This window comes from Seriola dumerili, unplaced genomic scaffold (assembly GCF_002260705.1).
Source record: "Seriola dumerili isolate Sdu_G_001 unplaced genomic scaffold, Sdu_1.0 BDQW01000230.1, whole genome shotgun sequence".
Classification (NCBI taxonomy): domain Eukaryota; kingdom Metazoa; phylum Chordata; class Actinopteri; order Carangiformes; family Carangidae; genus Seriola; species Seriola dumerili.
The window spans coordinates 4,881,222-4,894,780 of NW_019174485.1; the positions used below are offsets into that span (position 1 = coordinate 4,881,222).

Below are 13,559 nucleotides of genomic sequence, written 5' to 3' on the forward strand. Positions count from 1 at the left end.
AAAGTTTGCACTGTACAACATATTTGAATTTAACCATTTCATTAGTTTAAAACCTCTAAAGCAGCAATTAGACATCAGATTAGTTATAACACAGCTCTCAAACACTACCTGAAAAAATGCTGCTTTGTTACATGGAAGCAAAGGAAACCTAAACACAAAGTGGTATCACAAGACAGACAGACAGACAGACAGACAGACAGACAGATTATCAGGTTTTAATTTCCATTACAAAGTTATAGCTTATAACAAACACACCCACACAGAATCTACTGAATTCCACAACTTGTTTGGTTGCATGCCATATTCAATGAAAAATTCAAAAACAGTGAAGTCAAAACAAGAAAGAGTAAGAGTACAGAAAGCGCTATCAGCAGTTTGCGCTACTGTCACTATTCCTGCTTAATTTTTTTTCTCTTTTTTTATTTCAGTGTTTTAACACATTTTCTCGGTCAAAAAGAAAAAAAAAAAATGAAATTTGCATTTTGAACAGCTGCATAACTGAGAGCAGTGTGAACCGCTTTGACATCACACCAGGTTCTGCAGAGAAAGGTCAAATATATTAACGCCTAACTTATATATACATGGCAAGAACAGTAGCAGTTGTGTGATGGGATCAGACTAATAACTGCAGCTACAGTACAACACAACTGCAAGATCACGCAGGGACCTGTCCAGAAAAAACAAGGAGCGGGCAATTTCTCTGCGATTTGTAATTTAGGCATACTATATCTTTTTCTCAGTATTACATATAGTTTGCTTAGCTCCCTACTTTGCCACCTGAATGACTCTGTTCCATTATACTCATACCTTCTTTGTTTAATGTGGAGGACTGCTCCTCAAACCCAACTGGACCAAAGTAGATTGAACTTTGCCTTCCAGCACTGGTCCACATGCTCACTTTTCTCATTGTCGTTGAATCTCATCCCAAAAAGCTTTGAGTTTGCAAAGCTGCAACTGGGAAAGGTATTCTGTACTGCAAGTCAAAATGTCAACTTTCAATGACGATTATAATTTAGAAATATCTCACTTGATGTGCACCATTGTTTTGAGTTGCTAATTGCTGACAATAGTCGTGTCATATTAACTTTTTATATGTGTTAGTGTGATTTATCCATTTTAAACAAGGCAACATGTTTTTTTTTTTACCCTTGCAAGTCTGTAACCGCCCGCACATAAGACAAGAACCATGTGGGTTTTTATATTCTCTATATGTTTGTTTCACACCTTTTAAAAAGCAGGAACATGGACGGGGGCAAATACCAATTTTTTCACATGTATCAAATGGGTAGTGACGCATTGGGAAATGAACAGAGTTTTTTTTGTATCAGCTTGGTTTGGAAGCTGTCAACAAAAAGTAAAAGGCCTTGTATGTGCACCTGCTAGAACTGAACCTTTTCCAGCATGATCAGTGCTGCGCTGTGACTGTGTGGGTGTTTAGCATTCAGCCTGACACACACACACACATGCACACAAACCTGCTCTGTGCTGCTGCTTTACTCTAAAATCATTCCTTTACCCGCAAAGTTCTGATTTTAACGGGACATTCTTCACCTTTAAAGGTTCTTTATAAATCTTAGAAATATACAACTTGACATACAGATCTTGACGTGTCCTACTTATTGTAAATGAATGATTCCTTGACCATACAAAAATCAGCAGCTGAACATTAGATATGTACAAGATATCATACACAATGCAGTACATAAAATCAAGTTATCATGTTGTCAGGCCATAACCGTATTAACTATATTCTAAAATGTTATTGTCTTAATGTCTTTTTAACTAAGGTATGCGTGACAATGACAAATGGGGGACCAAACAAGACCATGGACACATAACAGTGAGCTGCATTTTTTTTTCTATATAAGCAGATGATTAAGGATGAGTTGTGAAGGATGAGGGGTAAAGGGAAGCATACTGAAAGTGCTTTCAGATATTTGCATATTTGGCCCAGGTCTGCTCTTGCTGAGAAGTATGATGTTTTTTTAAGCCACAGGTCAGATCTGAGCTCTGGTCTCCAACATGAACCAAACCTACAGAGGTGGTGGAGAGGACTTCTGTGTTTTACACTGGGTGGACACCCAGTATAAGGCAAACATTCTCAACTCCAACAAAAGGCCCATATTCAGGTTGCTGTATAATTGTAGGGAGGGGAATTTCTCGTCATGGCTATAGACCACCCACACCAGAGCCAGTCTCTGTCATCGTGACCTTACCCTTTTAAGGCCAGCTCCTGTTCTTGAAATGGATCTAACACCTGTTATCAAAACAAAAGACACAGTCACTCTCATCCTGCATTCATCTGTCTGTGTTGTTATCATTCCGCTTGATCCGGCTCAGCGTCCATGCAAGTCTCCCATGGATTCCTGGGCATCTGGGGCATGGAAAGAATCAGCAGGGCGATGCCAGTGAGAAAGAGGAGGATGAAGCCGGTGCAGGCGCAGGCAAAAGACCAGGAGTAGTAGTACTCGATCCAAATGGTGTCCTTGCTCTCAATCATTCGTTTGACTGACTGTCGCATCACCTCCAGTGAGATGAAGGAACAGAGACCTGGGGAAGGAGAGAGGTGTGTAATCATGACTGTATATGACAGCTTAGAGTAACACTTCTGTGGTAGCTGGAGAGTCCTCTCAATGCAGCTGGCACAAATCCAATGTTGTCGGTTAACTGAACCCACCTGCAAATGCAAAGAACATGCCAGCAGGTTTGAGGAGGTAGTCTCTTCCTTTGCCTTTACCAGTACAGGATCCCAGCAAACACAGAGACCCCAGTATTGTGAAGGCCAGACTGAAGATGGAGACGGCTGCAGCAGAGATGTTGTACTCTGGAATGATAGAGACCACAGAGTGTTGGCAAACATTGTCATTATCATATTATGTAATTATGTTCACACTTGTATACAGTACACACATTATGTATACACTGGAGTGCAATTAACTTGTTACTTCAGTTAAGCTACAAACCCTCCATTTAGGAATGGATTCTGCTTTAACTGAGCATAAAAACAAACAAACAAAAAAAACTGGATCCACCATTTCAAATATTTCTTTGATTCACCAACACAAAGAGTCCAGCTAATGGTTAGAAAGGCACATGAGAAACATCACAGTTTCCACAATCAATAAGAAGACACTGCTTTAACAAGCAGTAATGAATTATTGAGAGGACATGCTGCTCTCTTTCGAACTGAATAATAGCAGTTCAGGAATTACTACATGTGGCGTGTATTTGAGATATTTGGCCATTTACTTGTTGATTTGAATTGAAACAATATGCATTAGTGTTTAATGGCTTGAAGGCTGAATTATCACATATATTTTTTCAAAGCTGGGGCCACCCTGTAACTGTTTTGACACTTTTTTTGTTACACTCTAATTTTTTTTACATTTAGGGACGTTATCCTGGATCCATTCACAAATTAGTTTTGCACATGCAACAATTTCCTAATACTGTAGAAAACCCATCAGTCATAATGTCAGGTCAGGCTTACAGGATAAGGTTGCTTTATTCTTTTTTCTTTTTTTTTTTTAATTAGGCCTATTTTCAGCAAATCCCACGACAAGACCAAAACCAGCAATGTCTTACACTGACTTCTCCATACACAGCTCCAAGCCAGTCTTCCAGTGTTTATTAATCTATTATCTTTCTTAAAGGCAAGTCATTCCATCCATAAAATATCTGGTCACGAATGTTAAGCAAACATTACTCAACTAGGAGTAAATAGTGCATTTTTGGGGACTGTTTTCAGCAGAGGACTAATACATATTTGGTGCAATAGTGAGTTTTTACAGCAGCTGGACAGTATATGTGGGATCGACTCAAATAAAACTACAGTTTCCATGTTTATGGTGATGAAGGGACATGTCACCCTCTGTGGTTCATTGTGTTTTTAATGTTTTTGGACAACAGTGGAGCTCAATAGCGCAGAAGAATAAGCTTCACCAGACTATTGGAAAATTATGTGCACTTTGGTCCTTGTGTTGACAGATACAGTGTGTCTGTGTAACAGCAACAGCAGCTGGCTTGTTTTTCTGAGCAGAGAGGTGGATAAGGATAGGAGGCCTTTGATCTGCCTCCTGTTCGCCTGTGAACCATGCCCAGGGGAGAGGCGCTCCTTTGGGGGAGAGAGCCTTCATCTTCTGCTTTGGCAAGGGAGGATGGGCCGCACCCTGAACACTCTGTGTTCTCTGAGATACTGTATGTCTGTGGAGCTCATTGGCTAACTCAGTCTGAAACAACAAAGTTTCTCACCATTAAAAGTGAGGTAGACATCAAAAAGATACCGCCGTTTCAGTCACACTCAGGCAAAAATCTGAAATATGAAATGTATATGTGACAAAAAAAAAGGATTGGATAATGAATTTAAGGTTTAGAATTTCAAAATTTGTTGTAGTTCCCTCTTATGAAAAAATATGACACAAGCTAATCTTATCTGTCTCTGTCTATCTCTTTGCACTGCTTCAGAGAAGAATTGCAAGTTTGATTCATTCCTGCTTTGTGTGCCCTGAGGAAGGAGATTATGAAATGACACAATAACATTTATGCAGATGTGAAGCATAGTTTACGTGGGTTAGTAAAATGTATGAAGATCCTCCAAAGGCCCAGATCCATTCATAAAGTGTCCTAGACTATTCTAAACTCGCATTATTCTCATCACACTTCATTTATTTTCACCGGTGAACTCCCTATGGCAGACAAGATTCTTCCTTTATGGATGGATCTGCCTGTGGTGACATACATCTACTATGTTCATTCAGCCTTATGTACCATTATGGTACAGCCAAATGGGTCAATGGAGAGTGAATAACTCTACAGGGAACTTAGGCCAGTGCTGCAATCATTCTCACAAACTTGCAGTGTGCCCCTCAAGGGCTAGCCATCAGCACTGGGATGCTGCATGTGTGTGTGTGTGTGTGTGTGTGTGTGTGTGTGTGTGTGTGTGTGTGTGTGTGTGTGTGTGTGTGTGTGTGTGTGTGTGTGTGTGTGCGCACATGTGTGTATTGGAGTATGGAGGTATCCATGAATGCATTAACATCTCAGAGTTTAGGGTGTGGGGGTGTGTACAACTTCATGTTCAAGCCTATTCACATTCACACCCCAGTAATTGAGTCTGACAGTGCTCCACATGTGCTCAGCCCCCTAACGCACATTACACGGGAGGGCTGCCATACATGTGTTGGCTGAGCTCAGTGAAGCCATAGCTGTAAAACAGGGTCAATGAAGAGAGGTTGGAAGGAGTAGAAGGGAGAGGGAATAGGAGCAGGAAATGATTACTGTACTGTAGCTACAGAACATCTCTTGCACTGCTCCTTACACATGGTAGACAGGTGACGACCACCATGTGGGAAACAAATTCCAACAAGCAAACAGTTGCATTTTCCAAATGAATTAGTGTATGTATCAAAATCTTCCAACATAATTCATAATAAAAAAAGGCAGAGGCAACTACCATACTTTAAACAAGACCAAGTCAAAACCTAGAATATGGTTGGACTGTCTATGGTCAAATCCTGGTTTTATAACCACGACGTTGTCTGACAAAATCACCGAACACATAAATTGAAGACAAAGACTGTGCTGTGATTTCAGCTGTATTTACGGGTAAAATGATCACTCAAGAGAAAATTAGAAGTGACAGAATATCTTTCTTATTTTGTCTCTTATACAGAGCACAGCTTCTATCTGGGATCCACAATAGTTTAGCCTTTATTTACCTCAACAGAGCGTTACAGACTTTTATCCGAGGCAGGTCTTCATGTCTCACTCCCTTTGTTTGATATGTATAATTGGTTATAGCAGTGTATCAGCACAAAGCCTCATTTTCAGTCGCTATAAAGTTACTGCATTACCTGCTGATACACACTTGATACTGGGCAGAAACCCTTTATTTCCTAAGGTGGCTTTTATTGCTGTGCTACAGGGAGCATATTGTCTAATTTCTGATTGCTGGCGTTTCTGTTGTTTATATGCTATTCAGATCTGCTAGTTTCTTTACCAGTTACCCATGACTTCTCTCTCCCCCTCCCACTCTCCTGTTCTCTCTTGTTCGGTGTCCTTTGTTTAGTTATTCCTCTGCCTTAGTCATAATGATACATGTTATGAAAGTAGTTTATTTGCCGTAATGGAGGCGATGCTTGGAAGTGTTCCTCCGCTTCCTTGCAGTTCCCAGCAGCTGGGAAACCAGAGCGGCTCCATAGACTATCCTTAACAAGAGGTGTAGCTCTAAAACCCAGTTGGCATCCATGTACCAGGTTTATACCCAGTCTTGTTTGAAAAACATCTCTAAATCTAGCGACAATGCGCTAAGTTGGCAACACTGCAGGCTGTAAACACCCTCTAATAGAACCTTTTTATGCCAGAAATGAATGGAAAGCCAAAACTCAGTGATGTGGCATTTGGCTGACCAGTGGTGGAAATATGATCACTCAGTCAGTCACTATGTCCAGATCATAGGGCTGGCCCCACTGTTGCGATCCAGCCAAAAATACAATATATCACATGTAATACTTGTCAGTGCATTGCATACTGGCCTCTGTTTTTGGCAAAGACAAACATACACATACAGTGTGGCTAATTATAACCTGTGGAGGCACACTGACTTTGAGCCACAGCTGCACACAGGGTTGGGACAGTTCATTGTCGGATGACAGGTTTTGTCATTGACAAACGGTCGAATACACCTGCTGTGTGCAAACTGTTCTGTGCTCAGAAGTGAAACGAATGAAAATCTGAGCCCGCAGAGAGCAGAGCAGCAGCAGCAGCAGCAGCAGGTGAGGTCAGTTGGGAAACTGTGGTGCAGCTGGTTTGATGTTCAACTTCACACAGACTGGGGTACTCCAAAGAAAATGTGAATTCACGAATTAGACTTTCCTTTTTTCACTTTCAGATAGAGTGGAAAGAAAGTAACCCGACACATGGGGAACCTGTGTCGGAGACCTACCTTTTTGTGTTTTATATTCAAATATCTCAGCATCCTGCCCTGGAGTGAAGTGCCTGAAGTAAGTGCAGTTTTCATCTGTGGAAAGAAAGAAAACAGGATTTAGTTCAATATTAGAATCTGCATTAGTTGATTTTTCTAGCCACTTTGGGGCTGCACAACAAGATGCAACACAAAATCTCCATATTTCCACTTTGCAAAGTTTTAGCTAACAACAGCCTGTTTACACATCCAGCAGAGGCAGACATACATTATCATTCACCTGGAGTCATGTTTGTGTCCACCTGATTAATGTAAGTCACATATTTACAGTTTTCTAGCTCTGTTTTGATTTTCAACTTGTGAGAGAGTTTCGGGTTTTATTGCTACGAAATTAGCTAGCTAACTTTGTCTGCAATTTAATGTAAGGCAGTAGTTGGGTTTTTTTTTTTTTTTTTTTTTTAATAGCTGCTTGCTGTTCTAAACAAGGTTGAGCCTGAATCAAAAGAGTAAATCTGTGGGCTGTAAAACCAAAACAATGAGCTGAAAGGTGCTAAAAAGCTGTGCAGAGCTGAGGGGAAGTACAGAGTTGGATGATAACTTCTCTGTTGATTTGTCACCAAGAGCCTTTCACATTATGGTCATTTGATCTGATATTAAATAAATTCACAACTTGTACACAATAATTAAAACTTCACAGGATGTGACTTAACTTTTCTTGATTTTTTTCTTTTTAATGTTTAACACCGTGTCATGAACTTTCATTAAATTTAAATGTCTTTATATGCAAACACATGTATAAAAAGAGATGGAGCCATTAAGTGAAGGTCATGTAGTAGTAAATAATAGTTGATTAATTAAAATGGCACCATTGTGGAAAATCTTTAACAGCTTTCAGCTCTGATGACCAGAGTCTGTCGTGTAGAAAATTTTTGCTGTGCCTTCGTTCTTTGATTCTCATGCACTGCAGACCAAAATCTTTCTGTAATGTACAATGTTTTTTTTTATAAAAGTTGTTTCACCTTGTCATGTAACAAACAGCTTTTGCTTTTCACACCTCTGCTCAAGCTTTGCCGCACATACTTATGCACCATTGGCTGACCTCCATTCCGGCTGTGTTATGCTGTGTGAATATGATACTTTAGCTGAACAATTCACACTGTCTCGGATTTATCTCACATTGTTTTTCCAAAAGCGTATCGCAGATTGACACCCGTGGGATAGATTTACCACTAAACTGGTTGTGTGATGAGACCTAGTCTGCTTTGTGTGGTTTGACTGTCAAAGTAAAAACAGTTACAGCATACATCACATTCAATTTTTCTTCAGGCAGACGAGGTGTTAAAACCTTAGGGATTTCTGCAAATGAAGCCAGACTGCTGTGTGTGATCAGGGGATGGTTTGGATAGAATAAATACTCTTTGATGCTCTGCCAAATATAAAAAAAAACCCCTGATGAATCCAGTGTAGAAATAGATTTTGGTTTCATGTCAAATCTTGATTACATTTGACCAATGGGGTTTAAATATATATACAGGGTTAAAAGTAGTTGATGAGGTGCACACAGAGCAGCTCACACTTCAACGTCCGAGACTTGACTTCATGTATCATGTACTTCTGAAAGCAGTAGAATGTCCTGGCATTAAAAAGAAATAAAACTTAAGTTTGGATGATCATATTTGCAGAGGGAGTGAGAATGTCTATGCAGGCAACACCAGAGCACTATGTCACTTAATCCCGTGGAAAGTCAAGTGCATGTCAGTGATCTTGGTTATGCTATGAGGTCTCCACTCAGATGCATGTTTCTAATCCCCTTTTCCATACAGTCTCACCATGGGACATCAATGAAAGGCTTTCATGTGGAAATATGTCATACTGCATGGTATCATATCACGGTTAGCACTCAACGACCCATGCTGGGAGGGTATACATCATTTTCCTATGTTCCCAGGAAACCATGAAAATAAGCTAAAAGCAATTTCGGGAGACTCTAAACGGAAACAGCACAGAGTAATTTCATGTAATAGGCACAAATAAAATCTCTGAATCATATTTTTTGCAAGCCAAGTCAATATTGCAATGTTCACAAAAACCTGCTTTGAAATTACAAGCTTTTATTGCTGTGCCATACTGTGTGAGCCCACATACAAAAAAAAAGTAACAAAAAGATGTTTTTATGAATGAGGACAGGGATTGGCCATCAAAAAATGAAAACACAGAGGTTGTTACTAAGCAACAAGGACCAATGTTTTTTCACTGTAGAAAGCAAATATGAGGATGAGTGTGATAGAGGCTCGTCAACTATTTGTGCTTCTGAGTAAAACCTTGTGTCCAAAAGGGAGGCTGGAAAATATCTCTGGAAAACTGAATATTTTTTCATTATCATTTTAAAAGGAATGCTAATCCTCTCAGTGTACTTAATCCCTATAGCAGGAAACAGTGATTTTCAGGACTGTCACTCGATTCAGACTCTTCTTTGGCGACATAGACATAGATGCTGACTCAAAGGCTGGGGACTCAAAATTCGACTCAACATGTATGACTCGACAACAACACTGGCAGGAAACATTGTCTCTGAGAAACCTTTTTTTTTTACTTAGGTTTAGGTTGAAAAGTGTAAGAACTCCCAGCAGTACAAATTGTTCTTCATTCAATAAATGCATATCTGGTTTGTTACGTATGTTTAAGTGGAGCGACTCGGCACTTATTAAAACTGTGTGTGTGTGTGTGTGTGTGTGTGTGTGTTTGTGTGTGTGTGTGTGTTTGTGTTGCCTAATTACACCTTTTTGTTCCATCTTTAGAGTGCAAGCTTCAACAAAAATATGAGGAGAGCTGGTGGTCATAAATTAAAATGTATTCATCAGTGGAAGCTTGCTGCCACAGGTGAACACACTCCCTCTCTCTCTCTCTCTCTCACACACACACACACACAAACACACACAACCACACACACACACACACATACATTTGCCAGTGTTGAATCACTTGTTGTTGGTCCTCATCCTGCAAGGCTGCTCTGACAAGCTCCGTAAAGCCTCTCATGTTCCTAATAGGGCAATCTGTCATCTTTTTCCAGAGATCAGGTGAGGGCATTGGATTAGCAGCATTTCTGCACATGTCATGGCAGCACCTTTTATAGCTTGATGTGTTGTGTCAGTTTGTTTTGTCTACATTGTAAGTTTGACCCAGACCTCTGAAGAGGTGTTAATATTTTGTCGGCTCTATTTGACTGTTGTTCCCTTTGTCATTGTCAGGTCTGTCAACTATGACAAGTGAAGACAAGTTCAATTATGTTGTTGCAAGGTCGACACAGGCATACATACCACCAAAATTACATTCACTCTAGGTACATTAGTGGCTTTTCCTACAGAGCCCAGCAGGTTTCAGTGCAAAACATTTTGATAAATCATGTGCAAGATGATGCATTAACTCAAGGGAAAAAAAACTATTTTTTAAAAATGTATTTTACATTATACTTCTGATACCTGTCAGGCTTTGTAATTTAACCACTCACACTCCGAACAAGTAAAAGGGATCTTTGGTTTTATCTCGTCTATGTAAGTGTCTTTATGTATGATACCTATTCCTGGGTTGCTTTGCCACTTGAGTGCTTATAAATACACATAATAGCAGTGGTTCCACTTGCTTTTTGGACTATGCATCCCACCCTTGGAGAGTGTAAAGTAATTTCAGTGGCTATGTGAGCTGCAAGGAGACATGAAGCTGCAGGACGGTCTCGTGGGAACAATTTGGTGGGTGGGACAGCAGGCCTTCGAGCTATGCCAAATGCTTCCAGGTGGCCCCGTCACTCAATGGAACGCTGGACTTGACAAGAACACTTGACCCTCACGGCTTCCACCCAAGACAGCTGAGTATTTACATGGCCTATTTTTATAACGACAGCGACTGCTTGCTGAGCAGTTTGCACAATATTCAGTCATTAGAGCACAAAATTCAAAGTGTTTGTGATGTCTTTGAAAATGAAACACAGGGGGGAGCAACATGGAGGAGCTTTGTAACTTGGCTGGTTAACAGAATATCTGATGCTGCTTACTTAAAGCTCACAGCAGCTCAGAAAGCCCATATCAAAAGCAATCCCAGTATGAAAAGAAAGCAGGACAACACAATATACTGCCTAAAACAAAACAAAAAAAGATCATCTTAACACCTGCGCTTCGTGAGCAGTTAATTTAAACACAAACGCAGCCCGTATTTTCCAGATGAGTGTCTCACAGCCAACAGCACCTCCTCACGCACTGTTATAAGTCCTGCTTTGGATCAGAGGTTGACACCGTTTTGAAAATGTGTGGCTATGATAAACAATAATGTGCCTCTCCAAATACAGCTATTGGGCCTGGAGACTGAGAGAGATCTATCTATCTATCTATCTATCTATCTACTTCTTAAACAAAGGCTGGGGACATGAAAACCTTTTGTTAGTGGCCAATGGCTATAGTTAAAACAGTAAATATCATATCATATTGTATAAAAATTGCAGATAAAGGCTCTGTAATTAGAAATATTTGCCACTTGCCACAGTCTGAAAAATTCCCTGCATGTCTGGTGTGGGCAGAGCTGTTTTAGTATATTCAGCACATGCCTGAACAAATGAACCACCCTCAGGCATTTCATCTGCTCCTGGAACAGCCCTGCAGGGCATACAGTGTCTGGGATTCCCAAAAGTTAAGCAGCTGCCATCAGTTAGGACATATTCTGGGAGATTCTTTGGGAGCAGGACAAATTTGGAGGAAAATCCCAGCCTCATTTGCATAAGGTGACATACAGGATGAGACAGCAATCAATAGTCAGATATTGGCTTCTCAAGATAACAGTCACCAGGCCAGCAGGGTTGACCGTCTCTCATTCTACTGATGAGTGACCCTCACCACACGACAGTGAGTCATTACGAGTCAGTGACCGCTCAACACTGTTTATACCCCTTTTGTTCAATTACAGTCTGCTTCTTATTCAAGGGCCCTTAAGAGCATCTGTTGTCGTACAAAGTTTATTTTGAGACATTGATAGCAAAGTGAAACCTTGTTAGAATATCAGGATACACATGACCCATCAGCAGACTACATTATGTCAGCAACCTTAAGGGCTATGGCAGAGTAAGCATTCAGATCATTCACTTAAGTAAAAGTGTTAATACCAATGTGTAAACATAGTCCATTATAAGAAAAATAAATCAAGCATTCGAAATTACTGTTATCAGCAGCAAAACAGCCCCTTTAAGAGCCATGCATTATGTGTTATATCAAGTTATAGGCTATTATTAATAACTAATTAACATGTAAGCAGCATTTTAATGTTGTAGCTGGTTGAGTTGAATTATCAGAAATCAATGGGACCTGTAAAATGTGCACACGGTGCTTTTAGTAACTTTCCATCACTGATTTTAATGTCAGTTCACTGAGAATGTTGTACAGTGTGTTTGTGTCTGTCAGGTTCAGGCACTAGTGTTGTATGTAGTATCAATACCAGCTGGTTTTACTAATAAACACATCCTAACCCAGAAAGGAGGAGCCAGGAGCCAGCTGTTGTGGTGCTTAATATTTGGTTACTGAAAGCCTACAGCCTGCTGGGGCTCCGTACCACACGCTCGGGTATGTCTGGTTGATGGCAAATATATAAGTAGTCTGGCCAAGTCTTTATGGCTAACTGCTAACTAATGCATCCTCTCAAGACCTAAGCTTAGACTGTCACACCACCATTGACGATTTCATCAGAAATCATTTGAAACCATTTGAATATCTTTCTTTGAGTCTGTTTCTGAAGTCTGTTCAAACAGACCTCAAGTGGTGTCACTAACTGAAAATACATACATAACTACAGACAAAAGAAAACCTTGATTATATTATGAAAGGCCACAAGTATGTAACATACAGCAGGATCTTTCTGTTGTTTCACAGGGAAGTTTATAATATATCACATGTCTAGTGAGGCTGCATGAGGACCGCTATTCTTAGTAGCTTCATACCTCATGAGCACTGGGGCTTGATTGCACAGAGGCACTTCACAGTCCCTGACAAACAATATTCATGCAATATCTAAGCACACCTTTTGTTAGAGAGACAAAAAGTGACACATGCCTTTCAGCTTTAATCTAATTGTTTGTGCCAGTTACAGAAATCTTTTGGTCAAATTTTCTCTTACCTCCAGGCAGGCTGATGGGTCCGCAGCCATGCCCCTCCACGTAGTTTTCCGAGCTAATGTAAATGTGCTTCTTGCACAGCCTCCACAGGCCAAAGTGGGCCGCCTCACAGGTGTCATTCAGTTTCTCCACTTGCGGGCTGAGCACTGCCCAGTGGTCCGTTACCACCGCTGTGAACATGCAAGCCATACCCACCAGCAGCACGAAGACGGCAATCTTTATCTTTGTTCGCTTGTGCATGTTTCCAGGAGGTGAGATTTCTTGTTCTGTGAATATTCTTCTCTTGATATGATGATAATAAAAAATATATATATATAAAATTGGATGTTCTGCAGCAATGTGGACACACTGGTGTGTGTCCAAGGGGCTTCTTTCCTCAGTGACCGCAGCAAGCTTCCCAGAAAGTCTCTTCTTGTTTTCTCTCTCAGCCTTAGACTAGTGCCTTCTCTCCCCCGTTACAAATCTGTGACTCTGGTTCGAAGGGAAAGG

The 13,559-nt window shown here is 40.5% G+C and overlaps 1 protein-coding gene across 1 annotated transcript; it reads right to left on the reverse strand.

Annotated features, from left to right (window-relative positions):
* Window positions 1-2,317: 2,317 nt before the first annotated feature.
* On the reverse strand, window positions 2,318-13,310 carry cacng1 (calcium voltage-gated channel auxiliary subunit gamma 1). The gene is made up of 4 exons (XM_022755742.1): window positions 13,073-13,310; window positions 6,941-7,015; window positions 2,678-2,824; window positions 2,318-2,550 (listed from the first exon to the last, which is right to left on the reverse strand). The coding sequence occupies exons 1-4, from the start codon at window positions 13,308-13,310 to the stop codon at window positions 2,318-2,320; spliced, it is 693 nt and encodes a 230-aa protein (XP_022611463.1).
* Window positions 13,311-13,559: the final 249 nt, after the last annotated feature.